General features: G+C 35.2%; 1 protein-coding gene across 2 annotated transcripts in view; it reads left to right on the top strand.

Moving 5' to 3' along the window:
* The window catches only part of DIAPH2 (diaphanous related formin 2), a 292,492-nt gene that overhangs the window by 148,734 nt on the left and 125,933 nt on the right, over positions 1 to 17,825 (top strand). For both annotated transcript variants that reach the window (XM_026082669.1, XM_026082670.1), the window contains exon 24: positions 87 to 211. In XM_026082669.1, the coding sequence (XP_025938454.1) occupies positions 87 to 211 (125 nt within the window). The remainder of the gene's footprint in view (positions 1 to 86; positions 212 to 17,825) is intronic.

Raw genomic sequence — 17,825 nt, 5'->3', positions numbered from 1 at the left:
TATACTGACATTGTTTTCTCCCCATCTGCTACCCTCTCCTTTTAACCGGAGTCTGTAAGATTTTTAGATTGTCCTTTTTTTCTTAGTTTCAGCCCAGAATCTCAAGAGCAACCTTGATTCAATGAACCATCAGATCCAGCGCCTTGAAAATGACATTGAGCATTTCCCTAAAACAAAAGACGCGCATGATAAGTTTGTCGAAAAGATGAGCATATCCTTTTTGCACTTTTTGGTTGGTGATCTGAATGTTCTACTTGTCTGGTAAAGTATTTACAACACTTGAAAAAAAAACAGTTTTAAATGACTTCTTCCATGCTTTTATTCTAGCACAGAGAAAAGCATATCAAAATATGCTGGAGTAAATTTAAAAACATCCCCCCCACCAAGCTGTTAACTGAACTGAAATGCATTTTTTTGTTCTTTTTCTGAGTATAACTTTAAGGCATTTATAAGCAGACTTCCAAAGGAAAAAAGATAGCTTTCTGTTGAAGGAATTAGTTCTAGTAACCTCTCATAAAGATAAGAATATATTGTTATCTTATGGAAGAACAATTTTTAATGTTAACTGTTGAATTGTTTCAATCTAGAAAATTATCAGTAGTAGAACTGAGAGTAATATGGACTTCAAATATCTTGGGTTTGGAAGGAGAGAGTATGAATTTTATTATTAGTTTTGGTTTTTTATTTGTTTTGTTTTGGACAGGTCATTTTAGTAAAAAGTACTTATGCATTTTGTACTCAAGATTGATTTGTCCTTTTATTTCTGTAGGGAATAGAGACTGTAGATTTTTTAACCTTTAGTAAGCAAAACCTATAGGAGAATGCTAAGTGATGTATCTGTTTTAACCTCTGTTTTCCCTCAAGAGTTTTCACGTACCCAGCTTTCCTTTTGTTCAGCTCTAAAGTACTGCAAATGCAAGAAGCTCACAGAACTTTGAAAAAGATTAAGCAAAATTCCATTGCTCTTAAAAGAAAATTACAGTTTTTGCCCAAAGCACTTTTCTGCATATGAGGAAATATTTAGCACATGGTACGTGGCCATGACTAAGGAGTTTTGTGCATTTATTTACAAAAGCTGAAATTGTTAATGGGACATCTATTCTGTCTTAGCCCAATGAGACAGAAGTCATAGCTTTGTTTAAAAAGGGACTGATGTCAAATTATAAGAAAATATACTGGTCACACTTAGTAGGGTGAAGAGCTTCTCCTAGCTGCTGTGTATTTGGGTACTAGATTTTAATGGGGTTAACCGTCTGAATGGATCCAGTGACAGAAACTCGCATGATGTTTTATCTTCTCTGTGTGGATTTATTTTACGTTTTTGTCAAGACTGCAGGAAAGTAGCTTAAGGGAGACTAAATGGAAAATTATAACTTGTTACTTGCATATTCTTTCCCACGTTATCTTATATGCAAGGTTAGGAGCCTTGGTAGTTAGCATACTTATCAGTTCTGCTATTAAAAAAAAAAAAAAAAGGGTGGAGGGAGGCTTAGTATTTTCCTGAGCTACTTTCACATAAGGAAGTCTTCATAATCTTTCCCAGTTTGATTTTCTTCACTTATATAGTGATTAAAATGTTTTGCCTTGTAATAGCCCTTTGCCTTGTCATCAAGTGCATAGGTTGAGCACTGTCAAGTAAACCCCACTTTCATTCGTAAATGATGCCAATACATTGAAATGCACCTTTTGCAACCGTGTTTTCTTGTTAACAGCTCTATTTTACAGATTATATGCATTTCTTCAGTTTTTGAGTAAATGTTTTGTCATTTGTTGTTTTGCTACCTCTGTATTTGCTGTACTTGAGTGATGCAAATAATTTTTTTTAAGTAACTTGTTTTGTGAGAAAAAAAGAAAAGCCAAGTAGGTAATGTTTGCCTTTTTTTTTTTTTAATCTGCTGCTTCTTACCTGAATTTCTTAAAGAAATCAGATTCTGTATCTGATAATGCAAGTGAGTATTTAAAAAGAGGGGAAGAAAACTTAAGAAATGTATTGGTGCTTTTTTGGCTTAGGCAAAATATGAGTATTCTACCAAATTTTTTTTGAAAATCAATTGTTGAAACTTAACAAAGCAGCCTTGCTTCAGTGCACATATCTGATGTCACAGCTAGATTGTCAGTTCCTGGTTTAAAAAAAAAAAAAGGCACCCTGAACAGCTTTTATCATACTGGTGAATTTGGTGGCTTGACAAAATAGATGAGACTGTAAGAAATTAACTGATTCTGCCTAAGGTTTTATGTTTTTGTAATTGATAGATGACCTGGTAAATGGTGTGTTTCATTTTTAGAAAGTAATCTCAAGTGATGTCAAATGATCAAATCTGTTTCTGCTTCTTATCATCAAATATTTCTACATTTTTTCTACATTCCCATTTTTTTAGACTTGAGAAGAAATGTTATTTCGGTCTTCAATATATATTTCTTTTGTTTTTGTCAGCTTACTGTCGTTGCATGTACTGAGATTAGAAAGTTAAGGAGTTTCAGGAGAGTAGGCTGAACATCTCTCAAACTGCTTGAGTGTATCAGAAAAAAATGAAGACAAGTGTTAGAAGATAAATCAGTTCTCAGTTATTAGGTATCTTCTTCTCCACGTGGAAACTTTCATACTGTGGTGAGGTTACTTAAATTTTTCTGCAATAACAAAGTAAATTAATTTCTCTATTTTAGGGCTAGTTTTACAGACTTAACTAATATTTTTGTCAACATGCTTTTTTAAGTATAGACTCTGGCAAAATACAGTTTTTCAGTAATTGTTTTGTAACTTCCTAGACATGAAGAGTCAATAATATAATATTATGTATAACTGTTCCACATCAAAGAACTGTGGCTCTGTAGCCACCATGATGACAGTGGAACCTTGCGTTCAGTCGGTTAACACAGCGCCAACTTGCTTCTGTAATCACTGCCTCCCGGGACACAGTTCTCCATTCGGTAAGTGTGCATCTATGTTTTTTATTTGTGATGAGCACTGTGGACTTTTTAAAAAGTTAGATATATGGAAATACTTGTCTGGGATTGTGAAATGATTTTTACGGTCACTGTCTTGCTCTTGTGCTAGAATTTTAGTTTGCCTGCCTTTTTATATCAGGGATTTTCTGTCAGTATTTAACTGCCTGAGATTTAAGGAATGCTCACAGCGCACTCTGAAGTCACTGGGGTCCTGAAGCTGGCCTGTACGGTTGGGCACTAGGAGTAGCTGGTTTCAAAACCTTATGAGAATTGCAGCYATGTTATAGCAGAAAGTAGAATATGGTTACAATGAAAGAAAAGATTAAAATATTCCTTGCATAAATTTCATTTTATATTAAATAACTTAGGATTCTTGGGACAACTTTTCCATGATCTGATCTGTGGCTCAAATTGTACTTTACTTGAATATCAAATTGTAAATAATTTAACTTTAGCTGTGGGCTGTTTCTTTTAATTTTAGTCCAGCTTCAGGCAGCTGGGGAGTCTGATTCAACAGTTTAGAAAAGTAATTAGAGACCATGACAAATTTTGCTTTTACTCCCTGTTTTATTTCAATGTTTGTGCCTGTAATTAAAGAATTTTAAATGGAAAATTCTGGAAAAATCTTGAACTAGAACTCCAGAAACGTAGATACCAACTCTGCCTCCACGAGCGCACGCTTGCTCACTCACACACCCTGACAGCAAAAGTAGGGTCCTCTAAAAAATGGACAGGAGCTTTGGTGTGCGGAGAAGGGCGAAGCGATCGAGTTCGGGTAGCAGGAGGGCACGCTCTTTAATGAGGAGGCCTTACTAGGTTCATTCTTTTCTGTTATTCTGCCAGTTCAAGAGAGGCTGACTCTTTGCTTCAGCTGTTTGAATTTACAGAACCAGAGATCTTGTTTGTGGACCATTAAATGGTTTGCAGACAATCTCACATTAAAATGTTTATACAGTGTAGCCTAGGTGGACTAATATGTCCTTAAATTAAGACTTAATAAAACTCTTTTTTTCAACTATATCATTTAGCTTAGTAAGAGTATTAACATGCCTCATCTTGTTAATATCTTTAGACCACCAGGCTACAACAGCAACGATGCAAGTATTGACTTTTGTTTTCAAGAGTGTATAACACATCTGCTGAGGTACTACAACTGAGAATCTATTACAGTTTGGGTTGTAAAATCAAATATTAAAAAAATAGCTGTTGAAGTTATTTCTTCTAGGACAACATTTCCTGGAAATCTAAAAATACAACTGGAAGTTTCAGGTAGTTCACAGAGACGTACCTGTTGAAGTAAACTAACTTTGCCTGTATGGTAATAGATCTAGTCGTTTACATAAGCAGAAGGTAAACCTATGCCAACAGATGAGTTTCATACCACACCACCTGCTAAATTTAGTGAGTGTTTTCGTTCCTATTTTTGCTTTTTCAAATAGGAACAGCGGACAAAGCAGGAATGCCTTTTTTAAAATGAGGGAATGGGGCTACTATAAGAGTTGAACCTGGCTTTTTCCTCCAGCTTTGCCCAAGGTTCAGGGAGTCTGAATCGGAATACTATCGCTAGATCTGTATATACCTCCACACACAGGTTGAGCATAAACCCAAATATTATGTAAGATGCCAGGAGAAGCGAGTCTTTTTCTTGATGACTTATGACTGCTCCTTGGGTCAAGAATTTTGCTATGAACGTAGGCTTTCCAGCCATAGTCTTCCATGGGAAGTTCTGCCTTCCTAGCTTAGGATCTCCAGGGAAGTTTCAATGATGATGAGCCACATGCAATCCTTTTAGAGATGGTCCTTGGCTGGGTCAAACTAGCTTTAGCTTTGATTCGCTTCGTGCTTTCATTCTCATATTGACAGAAACTTCTTCTCTTCTTGTTAGCATTGTATCTAGCAAGTTTTATCCTGTAGCTGTCATTAAGGCCTCTTTTTCTTCCATATTTGTATTTAGAAACTGATGCTGTAACATAGTGCTTGTTGCTTTCTCCAGACCCGTGGCTCCAGATGAATAGTAAGGATATGTTCCAGAGCAATAAACAGTGGCACTTGTTTTTTCTGATTAATTTCATACATGCAAATAATTAATTCAAATCTTTTGTTTTTAGGGACTTGCAATATTAAAGGAACCATGAGTGAGAGAACAAAAATTATTGCAGATAAAAAGTTTTCTAGACAGTGTTTATTCATCTTAAGTAGAACAATAGTGATCTTGTGAACTAATTTAATTTTCAGAAATGAGCACTATTCGCTAAAGCAAAATCCTTTCTTAAAAAAAAAAAGTCAAGCCTTCTGCTTCTAAGGTTTCTCAACTGGTATCAGTATGTGCTCATAGTTCTATGCTGTTCTAATAGTGACTATTGCTACACAATAAAACATGAGTTTTGTTAGTTCCTTACTTGATCTGCTTGAGTGGTAATGAAATGATCTGGAGAAAAGTCTRCTTTAAGTGTGTGGGGGGGGCTTTTGTGCACTGAGAAGATCAGAAAATATTTAATGTGCACTAAACATTAACTGTTAATTCTCTCTGCACTGTACCACAGATTCTCTTATAGCGCGCCACGAGGGAAGAAACAAATATACTTTGAATCAGAATCTCGGCATCCTGAATTGACTGCGATTCCCCCCGCCCCGCTCAGAGTGCCTGAGCAGCCGGACATCATTAACACACTGACAGGCAGTGCTGCAAGGATGTTCATGGCGTTGCCGCTCTTGTCATCCGTTAGCACCAAAGGCTCCTCAAAAATAATCCAAAATGGAGAAAATTTCTAGGAACTTTTCTATGTGCCCCTACTTTTGAAATAACTGATATTTTTCCTGACTGTATTTAAATGTATTTTTTAAATATAGAGGCATTTTCTAGTTCTTTGGGACTTGGAAAAGAAAAACTTATTCAAAGATTTTGAATTCTAGGTCATTTATAATCCTTTTGACAAACTTATAAAAGGGCTTCAGGCTTATTATATTTATCTAAAGATTTTTTTTTTGTTCTTGCTATCTATAGAAATGACATTTGAAAATATTTTCATTGAGAAGTTCAGTCCTTGACTAAAAGTGGTGTTGGGGAAAATCATGGTTATACATCCAGATAAAATATTTTTTCCCCAAATAGTATCTAGGGAAAAAAGGTCTACCTTACTGAAGTTTATACATCAGTAGGGCAGTGGTGGTTTTTGTTTTGTTGGTTTCTTTTTGTTCTGTTTTGTTTTTCTCCAGACCTGCTTCTCAAATAGCCCAGTTCTTACTCCCTCTCCCCCCGAAGAGAGAAAACCTAAGTTGTCCAAAAAAGGCAGTGAAAAAGTGCTTACTAAGTTCTGTGGGGACAAAGGAACAGAACTGGCTTCTAGGTGTAGCATTAGGTTGTGGTTGCAGTTGCATTATAACAATATGATCAGGGTGGTTTATGTGCTACTGCCTTTAGCGCTGAGCATTCATTCAAGCCTTCTGCTTATGGTTAATGTAGTCTAAGGAACACCCTGCGGAAAGCACATGTCTTAAGGTCTGCTAGCACCAGGGAATAGTCTTACTTAACAGGACTTGTGCGTGCATGCAGTGGAGGGAAATGGAACAGGACAGATTCATTTTAGCTTAGGAGATCAAAGTATGAGCTGTTCTCTCCAAGACTTAGCTCAGAAAAATGAATACTTGATGAAATGCTTAGTCAATCTGTGCATGTGACAGGGAACCTGGATATTCTTAACTCTCAGGTCCAGACGACTTGCATATCATTTCTTTTCTGGTTGCCGCAGCTTGGACTCTCTGCACAAAGTACAGTGTATTATATGAAAGGTGATCCTGCTTCTCTTAGCTTCTTAGGAAGCTGCTTCTGATGATTTTGATACCCAGACTTCCTCAGACTTGTCACAAAAAAGCCCCAAAGTCTTCCTCCTCTTCCAGAATTCGGGAAACGCACTATGAGAACCATTCAGAATCCAGGCGTGAGATCAAGGGCACAGTGTCAGAATGACAAGGTTTAGAAATACTGTTATTYGTGGTAGGAAAATTTCAACATGGCAAATGGATGCAAACTTTTACATTCAGCTTATACCCAAAAAGCTACAAATGCGTTTTGCTTCTCTCTAAGCCATTCTTAATGTATGTTCAGTGCTTTTTACATGGAAATGATGGAAATACTTTAAGCAGTAGATATAGCTCCTATTAGGTTGTGTGTCTTTTGCTTTATATTTCAGGGGTTTTTTGTTTTGGATTTTTATTTTGTTATCTTTAGAATTACAAGTCTACAGATTAACGTGTAGGCTTGCTTTTGTCTAGCTTTTCCTCGTTAGACTGTTCGACATTCAAGTTCTCTAGGTTTGAATTAGTTTTCTAGTGCATTTCCAAAGATATAAATTGCTGAGGTACCAAGGAACTTTTTGAAGTAGAACGTGTACTTAAGTACTAGGAATACATTTTATTTATTTATTTTTCCAGTGTAGAGTTTGGTCACTTTGAAGTAATTGTTGTCAGTTCACGCACTTGTTAACAAAGCTAATTGTTCCATTTCTATATCAGATTAGAGATTTTGCTGAGCTGCCTGGCTGTGTAAGTGACAGTGCATCCACCAAGTGTGGATGCCCCAAACTTGGTTTATTTTGTTGCCCCAAATGCATGAAAAGAAGCACTGGAATACACTTTTGAAATTAAAATCAACAGTGTATTATTTTATGAGAGGTTACGTTTAAAAACCGTTTATCTCTGAACACTTGCATCATATTTAAATGGATATGCTAAAGCAACCAAGACACGCTTGATTAAACTGATCGTGCTTGTAATTCTGAGAAGTACTTCTGAAGGTCTGACGTATTTGATCAGCATAGGCAGAAAATTTCGCTTMTGAAAGTACTGTGAYAGAAGATAGGAAGAATCAGTACACRCATATAATCTGCTTTTCCTTTCCAAACTAGCAGCTTTTCAGTAAATTCAGGGCATTTACAAAACATAAAAGTATTTTATTTTTCCATTTTTTGCATTGCTAATTATTCAAGCTCATAGCATCTCAGCATTTTGAATCCTGTTGAAGAACTGACCCAGCCACGTTCAAAGTCAGATTTCAATTTATGCTGTGTTTAGTCATGTTTATGCAATTGACGTTATGGAAAATAACCTGCTATTTGATATTGTTAAGCTCAAATGCACTTAAGTTGTTTTCTTACTCTTTAGAGAGTATCTCCACAATATGTGAGAAGGTCTGCTTGTGCAGGCCAGCCTTTGTGTAGGTACCAGTTTAAAAACTGGATAATCATGAGGTTAGAAATATGACCAGGACCTATTGCAATTTTAAGGCACAGTATGAGAATCATACTCTGAAGATCTCAGTCCAGAGCAGCACTCTTACAGCTTCTGGGATTGTCTTTGTGTAATTTTTCTTAAGGAGATCGTGTTGTTCAGTGACAGTCATGATATAAATCTTGCTATTCAATTCCAGGCCCACTGAGAAATGACAGTATGGCCTTGTGGCATTTACTAATCCCTTTACATCATTTTGAAAAAATAATATTAATACCTCACTAAAATTGCTTTGAGATATTTGCATGACTGGTGCCACATTTTGTATGGCTGGATACTTGTCATGAAGGTCAGTAGCCCTCATTGTGAGTTATAGGTTAAATACACTGTTCCTGCTGCCTGTAAGTATTCTAGCTCTGTGACATGTTAGCCCACTATGTCTGCTGTGATATGAAGCAGATGAAAGCAGTGAATCTTTGTAAAAAGTTAATTTACAAAGATAATTTGCTGAAACAAGGCAAGTTATTTCACTATCCTGACCAAATAAATCTCCTTTTCTGGTCATGATTGAAATACATTTGCTTTTGGTTTCTTACATCATACAATAAATGGCAGTGTTGATACTGATTTTCCCAAACAATTAAGTTTATTCCTAAATTAGTGGAAAATCAACCAAATTTTCTTTACACTGTTGCTTTTGTTTCCTTATTTTCATGGGAGTTCTAGGGAGTACTATATTTTACAATTTCAGAATTGTTGTACAGGTTTTTTACAATAGTCATTTATGGTGAAACATGTTCGTTCATTTATTAATATGTTATGAGTTTCACTGGTTGCCAAGCTTGTCACCCTAGTGGCATGCTGAAGCTGCTAAAGTTTGTGGAATAAATGTGTGGGGGGTGGGGGGGTGTTGTTTTTGTTTTTTTTATTTTCTTTATTCCTTAAAATCACACAAAGTATAAATTTATACCTGAGGTATACTGAAATTAAGTATTTCCCCCTCTATCATGCACTATGAATCAAATGAATTTTCATTACATACTATCAAAAAATAGAAATTTTTCAAGTTGAGATATTTCATGTTAATTGTTTAATTTGTTATACTACGCAAGTGGTTCTGTGMAATAGAATTTGGAAAACTTTAAATTGGTTAAGTCTAATATGGCTAAGATTTCAAATGTTTTATTTTTGTCCTAATATGAGTTTTACATGATACTTTACTGTGCTCTTGCTATATACATGACTTTGTTTTCTATTTCTTTTTTTTACATTCTTGTATTTTAATATGTTTATATTGGTTCTTTAAAGAGGAATTCTACACAGATCTGCATAATAGGTAATGAAATGAACCCTATTCCATTCCTTTATGAAAAAATATTACATAAACCAATAGAGAGATATTAGTAAATCATTGTTGCAGTATTTGACTAATTACATGAAAACTGTTAATTTGCTTTGAGACAAGATCAGCCTTACAGGCTGCCTTAAGGGCATAAACAAAGTAGAAATGTACTTAGTAGGGTGAGCTATCAGTCAAGAGCTTCAGGGACTGCTATAGAGTCCACTTTCATGTAGCAGCTTCATGAACAGTCTGGAAAAGAAGGCAAAGAGCCCATCAGCTAAATCCACAGGTCAGTAAATAATGAAAACACAAGTGAGAGAAATACAAAATGGCTCAGCAAGAATAAAAATATCAGGACAATTGAATTAGAATGACTCTGAAAAAGTGTTTGCTAATATATTTGAGAAAAATAGTAACGTACCAATGTGTTTATGAGGATATAGTTCATTAATAAAAAGGAATTGCGTACTACCTTCTCTTTTCTATATAATAAAAAACAAGAAGCAAGCACAGTTTGAAAATGCAGTACAGATCATATGTTCACAATCCCTCATAGAAGAAAATTAATTACTTTCGTTTTTTTTAAGAGGATGTTCTTTATTGTGTTCTGTAGAGATGCTTTTTTTTTTTTTAAGTGTGTGGTCTGTGAGTTTTTTTGTTATGGTTACGTACATACTATATACTGGAGAAGTTAGGTAAGTTTGAGATTTGCTTACATGGTGTTGAAAGTAGGACTGTCAAGTTGGGGGTATCCRTCACAGTTGTGAAGTGGTGCTTTTTGCCAAGCCAGGCTGAACRAGAAATTTGAAAAATGCTATGCATCATTTTCAAGGTTATTTTTGTTAGAAATATATTTTCTTGTTGGACGCAGGCTCTCAGTGAATTTCCACTTTTTTAGGGTTGCGGAGTAGATAGGAGGTAGATTACTGAGGTAGACAAGTCCATGCAATGCTTCAGGCATGACTTTGTATATTGAGTTGGAGAGAGTACGCAGGCTTGTGCGTTGTTTATTTCCTCTTGCCCCTTTTCTTTTGACTTGGACTTTCCTGGAGTTGTTTTAATATCAATATATAAAGCACTGTGGGTGTTGCTTATACTAATTCTGAGACTTCTGTATGTATAGTTAAAGTAGTGTTTACAGTTGTTAAAAGCTGAATTCTTGTGCTGTTGAATTCAGATGCTGCAGTTTCATCCCCATCAGCTGACCTCACTGTTGGTAGATCTGTGAAGGAGAGAAGAAAGGTTTGAAGAGGAAAGCTTCTAGAAGCAGAAGTCCTAGAAAACATACAGCAGGAAGAGGGAGTAGGCTGGTTTGGAGGATGTGAGGTGTAAAGTAGCAGATGAAGTTGTGATGTATGCTGAGGTTTGTGTACGGCAAGAACAGCAAAATGGCATGGTGCAGAGAAGAAATATAGATATAACAGGCAGGTGTCTGGGGTGAGGAGAGCACAAGGGTGCATACAAAGCCGAGAAAACATGAAACAAAAAGGTTGTTTCATCTTTTTCAGTTAGATCATATAATTTCTGATAAACACATTAGAGCTCACTTTTAAAACTTTCTGGGTCTATGTTCTTAGTTATGTCAATTATAAGCGCTTTTGCAGAACTTTTCTTCACAGAGGGTGAACTTTCCAGCCGTTCTGGATTATCAGTCAGTTGATGCTCATTTGTTGTTGTCTTAGTGTTGCTCTTTAAAGAGTTCTTCTCTTTCCTTGTTTTCCCCTCCACCCAGATGAATTTAGAGAGAATAACAATCTTCTGCAAAATGCCTTTCTGCCAAGTTCAAAACACTAAGCTTTCTTTTTTTTCGTAACAATCCCTTTATCATCATACATGCTTTCTTTCTTATTTTTCTTCTTTGATTCATCTTTCTTGAAACAAGCTAAAAATGTACACAGTGTTGCAGGTGAGAGCTGAGCTGGGCTATCAGTGGACCAGTGTAGTTAATGCTTCTCTATCGCCCAGTGAGATTGCCTTCACAACGTACCTCGGGATTGCATTTCTGTTTTTTTGTGGTTGCATCATATTGTCCGTTTGAAGTCTTACAATCAGCTAATACACTCTGGAATTTTACTTTCGTTGTTATTTACAGATGATAAGCTCTTGCAGAAAAAAAGATTGTTTGTCTTCAAATTCATGACCTTCCTTTATACTCTTATATTTCAGACCAGTGCTTAAGGCTAGCCCATTCTTTTTATGATATTTCTACCCGTGTTTGAATGGAAATGGGGAAAGCTGGGGAAAAAATGAACAGTTGTATTAAGCTGAAGTGAAAGGAAAACTGGGAAATGGATGGTATTATAACTAGAGAGAAGTGTGCATCTAGAGATGTATGTAGCAAGGAGACCTGGCTATGTATGCAGAAGGTATTAGATAATATGGCATAATCATTCATCTAGTTTGTACCAGAAAATTACCTAATAATATGTAATGTTTATTGCTTAATGCTCATTTTTATTATGATCTTTAATATCAATAAAAGAAATGACAAACCCGTTTGGAAAATGATTCTTTAAACTTTAACCAGGCTCTACTAAAGGCATGGTTTTCATAAAGTTAATATTTAACAATATAAAAACTATAAAACTTTATAAAGTGTTCTACAAAACAGGTTATCAGTTTTCTTTATAATAGTATATTTCACCTCCCAAATCTTCATTTTTCTTAAAGAAAGAGAGCCCTGATGTAAGACATGAGGTTATATTGATTTCCTTCATGATGGGCTATACAATAAATTTTGTGAGCAGGAGTGTGCAAGCTGTAGGTTCCATTACAGGATAAMTAAAGGAAGGAGGAGCTTGGACAAGTGTTAGAAATGAGGAAGAGTAAGATAGGCGAGAGGTATTTATGTGCCAGTTAAGAATTTMAAATTGCTTATTTTTCTGATTTGTTTTTATTAAGACATATGCATTCTGTAAATTAAGCATTAGAAATGTTTGTAGGTTTTGTTGTGGGTTCATGTTGGCTGAGATTATGTAGTTATACCACATGAGGGAGCTCCATCCTGTTCTGCGATTTAGAGACCACATCTAGAATGTGCTTCAAATGTAGTGCTGAGTAAGATTGAGAGAAGATTTAATACAAGAAAGGGCAAAAACAAAAGGCTGATGAAATACATTTTTAGTGTATATGTTGGCTAACTAGTGAGAGTAGATGACTTCGACAGTAATCTGTACAGGCAAGCAGAAAATGATATAGGAGGAAAAGCCTGGTTGTTCAGGGGATTCCAAAGAACAAAATTCTGTTTAAATACATGAAAAATCTAAAGGCTTTTTGATTGTGAATAGTTGCCTGAGGGAAACAATGCTTTCATCCTTAAATTTGTGTTAAACTAAGTTATCCAAATCACTGAAATATATTTTAGTAAAGAATTATGCACTTCTAGAATGATAATTCATTAGGGGTCCATTTTTTAATTGCTATATGCTTATTTTAAAATGTGAAATTAAAGGGAAAGCGTACACAATAAATTCCTGGGATGTAGATAGTATGAAACTTTCTAGATTCCATTATCATACAGTTAAAAGCAGGATGAAAATACCTGGAAGAAATAGAACAATTTCAGAATCCCTCTGAATGAGCAAAGTAATCTATGATAAAAAGTCCTCCTGTTAATATGTATAGATTCAGGGTGTAAATACAGAGCTTGCTCTCCCCTTTCTTCTTTGCCTGTTTTGCTTTGTTGCAGATATGTTTTGGGGTCTTCTGACTGTCTGCATAATGTGTTTGACAAGTTGGAACGTTTAAGTCTTAAAACCATTTTCCTGATTTTCATTAAGACAGTATGAAAAGAAAATGGGGATTTTATTTGAATAGTTTGAATAAACTGCCACAGACAAGACAATTGAATGCATTTTAGGGCCTTGGAGTACTCATAAACCTGTTATACCATTCTGTGCATTTCTGTTGCTTCAAAAAGAGGAGACATGCTGAATAAAATGAAAGCCGCTAGAATTTTGATGTTAAAGCTAATGTTCAATGACCATTATACAGGATTCTCTAGATTTAAACCAAAGAGGAGAGGAAATAGTGAATGATATATTTTCATTTAATACTTCTAGAATAAATTATTTCTTTTTACTATTGTGAATCCCCCCCTTAAACTAAAAATTCTTCCGTCAGCTTGGGTTGTTTTTTTAGCAGTTTTGCTGTGTTTATAGCCTAACTGAATGTGCAGATAACACATTTCTTGAACTAAAAATAGAGTTGTCAAACACAACTGTCTCAAACTCCATTTTGGGGGTTTAAGTTCTAGAGTGATACTGACTCAAGTGGTGGGGTAACGGCAAGGAAACAATTGTTTTTCTTTAAAAAAAAAAAAAAGGAAAGGTTTTTGCTGTTGCTGTTTCATTTTTTAAATCTACATGAATTCACTGATGTATTTTATAGAGTAGCTCCACAAGCGATTGCATTAGCACAATCGAAGGGGTGGTAAAATGAAGTATGGAGGTGGAAATAAGCAGGCGGGATAGGGACCCTCTTAAACTAGCTTTATCACTGGACGAAATGTACCTGAAACTGCAGTGATTAGATATCAAAATCAAACTGTCACGAGATATGGCTCTATGGGAAATTGGACTCGATTAATTTTTGCTGTTCATGGACCTGCTTTTTGTCCCCGTTCCCCACCTACCCATCCCTCCCAAAAGAAAAAAGAAAAAAAAAAAAAAACATTCAGAGCGGACCGAAGTCATTGAGGACACATGCTCATGTGGTTTAAAGCAGTGTGTCTGAACATAGAGAACGTTAGTGTCATATCCTGATTGCGCTAGGATTGTGCTCTGTGCTTTTCCGTCTGGCCACAAACATCTGCTTAAGAAATAAAAGTGTTTATGGCTGAGATATATAGACATTTGAGGAATTGCATCACTTTCTCCACCTTTTCTTGTTTTAATTGTAATCATTTCAGAGCAAGGCCGTGTGTGTATGCATACATGGTAAGTCCCTAGCAAATAGTTACCTAGTAAGTTATGGTTACATATGTCTGGTATCAGTACTCAGAAAGAAAAGAAGGGGAAAAGGACTCGGGCCATAATACTCAGTTCATATATGATGTGTGGTTTTAATTATGCAACCAGTGTTCAAAATATTGTTTAGATGCATAATAAAGACTCAATATTTAGACTGTTCACTCTGACACTGATATTTTTTCCCATGTGTTTGAATTTATGAACACTTCAGTACACAGTTTTTTGTACTAAACATCTGTGACTGTGTAAATAAATTCATTCTACATTTATCTCTCAGCTGACGTAAAAATCCACCTTTTTCTCTTTGATTTCAAAAGTCTAGGGTCTTGAAACCTTATATGACCTGAAAAAAATTTTCTGAATTTTAAAAACAAGAAAATAAGGACTTCGTGATGCTGCATTAAAGAAACCTAGAAATATAAGGAACCATTTCTCTTTTGCTTCCCCACACCTTACCAATGAAGTTTATCTAGATGAAGTAACTATCACATCTGCTGATTGAAGCTTGACAGCTCAAACATTCCTCTGTTAATTAAATCCATATGAAATGAGGAAAAACTGCATGATCAAAGAGAAAGTGAATATGGTTGCAGTTCCTCTGAAAGATTCAGGGCAAACAAAGCTGTAATTATTGTTTAAAGCATCTCATTGTGTTTTCCAAAGCTAATGCAATATTTCTAGGAGTGGCTACCTTACTGCAGCTTTGCTGGAATAGGTACCAACAGCTAATTTTTATTGTTGATAAAACATCATATGTCAGTGCTTTTTGTTGCTCAAAACAGTCATATTCAATTAATTTGAATACAATATGCAAAACAAATTTTGCAGAATCATTTTGTTTGTACTAACTTCATTTTAGTTGTTTTTTCTTCTTGTTTTTATTCATCTAAACAGATTTTTATCTAATTGTTCTCCAGGGAAAGTACACTAGAAATCCATTACTCTAGCAACATTTTCTGTTTGATGGTATTCTTGACTATCATGTCTCTGTGTTGCTTCCTGATTAATGCGTTAATAGTGATTATAGTTAATTGTTTGCCATCAGTAAAAATGAGAGAAATCTGAATTTTAAAAAGCTTCAGAATACTACTCTTAATATTGTTTCAAATAGATTTAAATCAAGCTATTGTAAATGAGAATTAGATTGAAAGCTACATGGTTTCCATTGTAAAAGATGCTGAATAGGCACCTGGATAAAGTGCACAGATGAGTGACTTTTCAGATTCCTTAGATATCTGACTCTAGGTAAATATGTGATCCTGGCCTGGGAAAGATCTGAGCAAAGATCTATGGACGTGTACCAAGTATAACAGGGTAGAGAAAAATAACCTGGAAAGCATTGCCAAGGTGCAAAAAAGAAACTGGAGATGTTCTTTACCTTCTTCACTATTTTTATTTAACTTATTTTTTGCCATTCTTCTGTCATCTTTTAATAGCCATTGATCTAGCACTCTCCTCATTTACCACCTCTTCATGCTATCATCACAGTGAAGTACATGCTATAGGTCTAAAAAGGACCTTAAGAACCTTGGGGAAAGATCACAAAATACATACATACATACACGCTGGGTATGAAGTTACATATGTTTAATTATTAATCTGGTGTAATCTTTTTTTTCTCTAATTTTAACTGCTCTCACATCCATTTCAGAATAAATGAAGTTAAACAGTCAACAGTCCACACCGTACATTCATGAATGGCATTTTGCCATCCTCTAAAAGTACCTTTAAGGTATGCATCAGAAAGGTTTGTTTTGCTTTCACGAGTTCTAGAGCTTTTAGAAATTGTTTTAATCTTTCTTCAGTTAAAAACATTTTTAATTCCCCCCTCCCAAAAAAAAAAAAAAAAAAAAGCAGTGACACAATTTTGGTGTATGGACCTTTTGGGGTATATTCATATTACAATTATGGTAAAATTCTTACAAAACCGTTATGTTTTAAGGTTATAACTGTCTTACGCTGAAAAAATAGCTATTTTTAGGTTAATAGCTACCTCTAATTTTAAAGTTTTCCAGACTTTCTATATTCGAGTTATCCAAGACCTTCCCTTCTCCCTAGGCTGTGGCTTTTTAAATGCTGCCTTTTATGACTGCTGTCCGAGGAACCAAGTACTCCTACTTACTTGAAGGCTTTTAAAGACATTTTTCTTCTTGCTACCAGAAAAAACTTTTAAATCAGCATTTTAAGTCTTTAAGCAGACTTTTCTAATATAAGCCAATTTAAGAAACACTCTGTGGGGCTATATTCCTTTGATTAAAGATTTCATAAGATAGGCCCTCTTTTATCGTTTTTTGCCTGGAGAGTTCCTGTGGGACTTTTAGAGATATGAGCCCTGGTCTTCACTTCTTGATTAACAAAAGTATAAATAAAAAGGCAGTATTGGAGTTATGTTGATGTAAGCTTTCTCTTGTGCACAGTAAACTGGTGTATGTAAAATCAATGGAAACAGCTGATGGTCTTTCTCATATCTTGAGAAGTCTGAATTCGTGAAAATTGGGAAGTAATATGATTGCTTAGAGCAAGGAGTAAGTAAATATTGGCAGATTTTCTAGTGTTTATCAAGATGAAAGTTTTATGGCTTTCTCTGGACAAGTTGGAGACTGTGTTAATTAGAAAATTAGGTCTGTTTGAATACGGTCATGAGAAGTTTGTTTTCAAACGAAGTTAGGCATGATTCTGCAATTTGGGGAGAAAGAGCAGGTCACATCTAGCATTGTAGTAGATGGTTATGATTTTTCTGTGCTTCATTTTTAAAAACACACTGAAATACTCTCTGTACATACTGAATGCAGTTGTATTTAAAAATTCTAATAGTTAAAAACTTCTTCAGCTACTAATGCAGTCTAATTGAGGTGGGGGAGAGCAACAGACCCCTTTGCTGTATTATAACTGAGAATTTCCTTTTTTTTTTCTGGGCTGGCCAGTCAAATGACAAGAATGATGAGGTAGTTTGCTTTGTAATGAGAAACAAATTCTCACATTGAACATTTTATGAGTGTTTTATTAGTGAATCTTTAAGACCCCACAAGGACGTTATTTTTTGTAAACAGATAAAACGGTGCTCTTTCCATGTGTCTTGATTTCTTTGGGTTCTAATTTGGGTAGATCAAGTGTATTGTAATGAAAATTTCTGCTTTTTTTTTCTGCTTTTTTTTTTTTTTCAAAAAAAGACCGGCTTTCTACAGGAGGAGAAAAATAGGTATATAACTGTGATTCATAATTATCAGTGTATGCTCCAGAAGTCTTGTCTTTTATATTCTGCGTAGTCATAGAGAGACATTAGTGTGAACAATAAAATTGTTAGTGTCTGTTTCTGTACTGATAGCATGTGCAAATAGAGC

Source organism: Apteryx rowi, unplaced genomic scaffold, assembly GCF_003343035.1.
Source record: "Apteryx rowi isolate R43461 unplaced genomic scaffold, aptRow1 scaffold_59, whole genome shotgun sequence".
NCBI lineage: Eukaryota > Metazoa > Chordata > Aves > Apterygiformes > Apterygidae > Apteryx > Apteryx rowi.
Note: the sequence above shows the minus strand (reverse complement) of the source record. Positions and strands in the feature narration are given on the sequence as shown.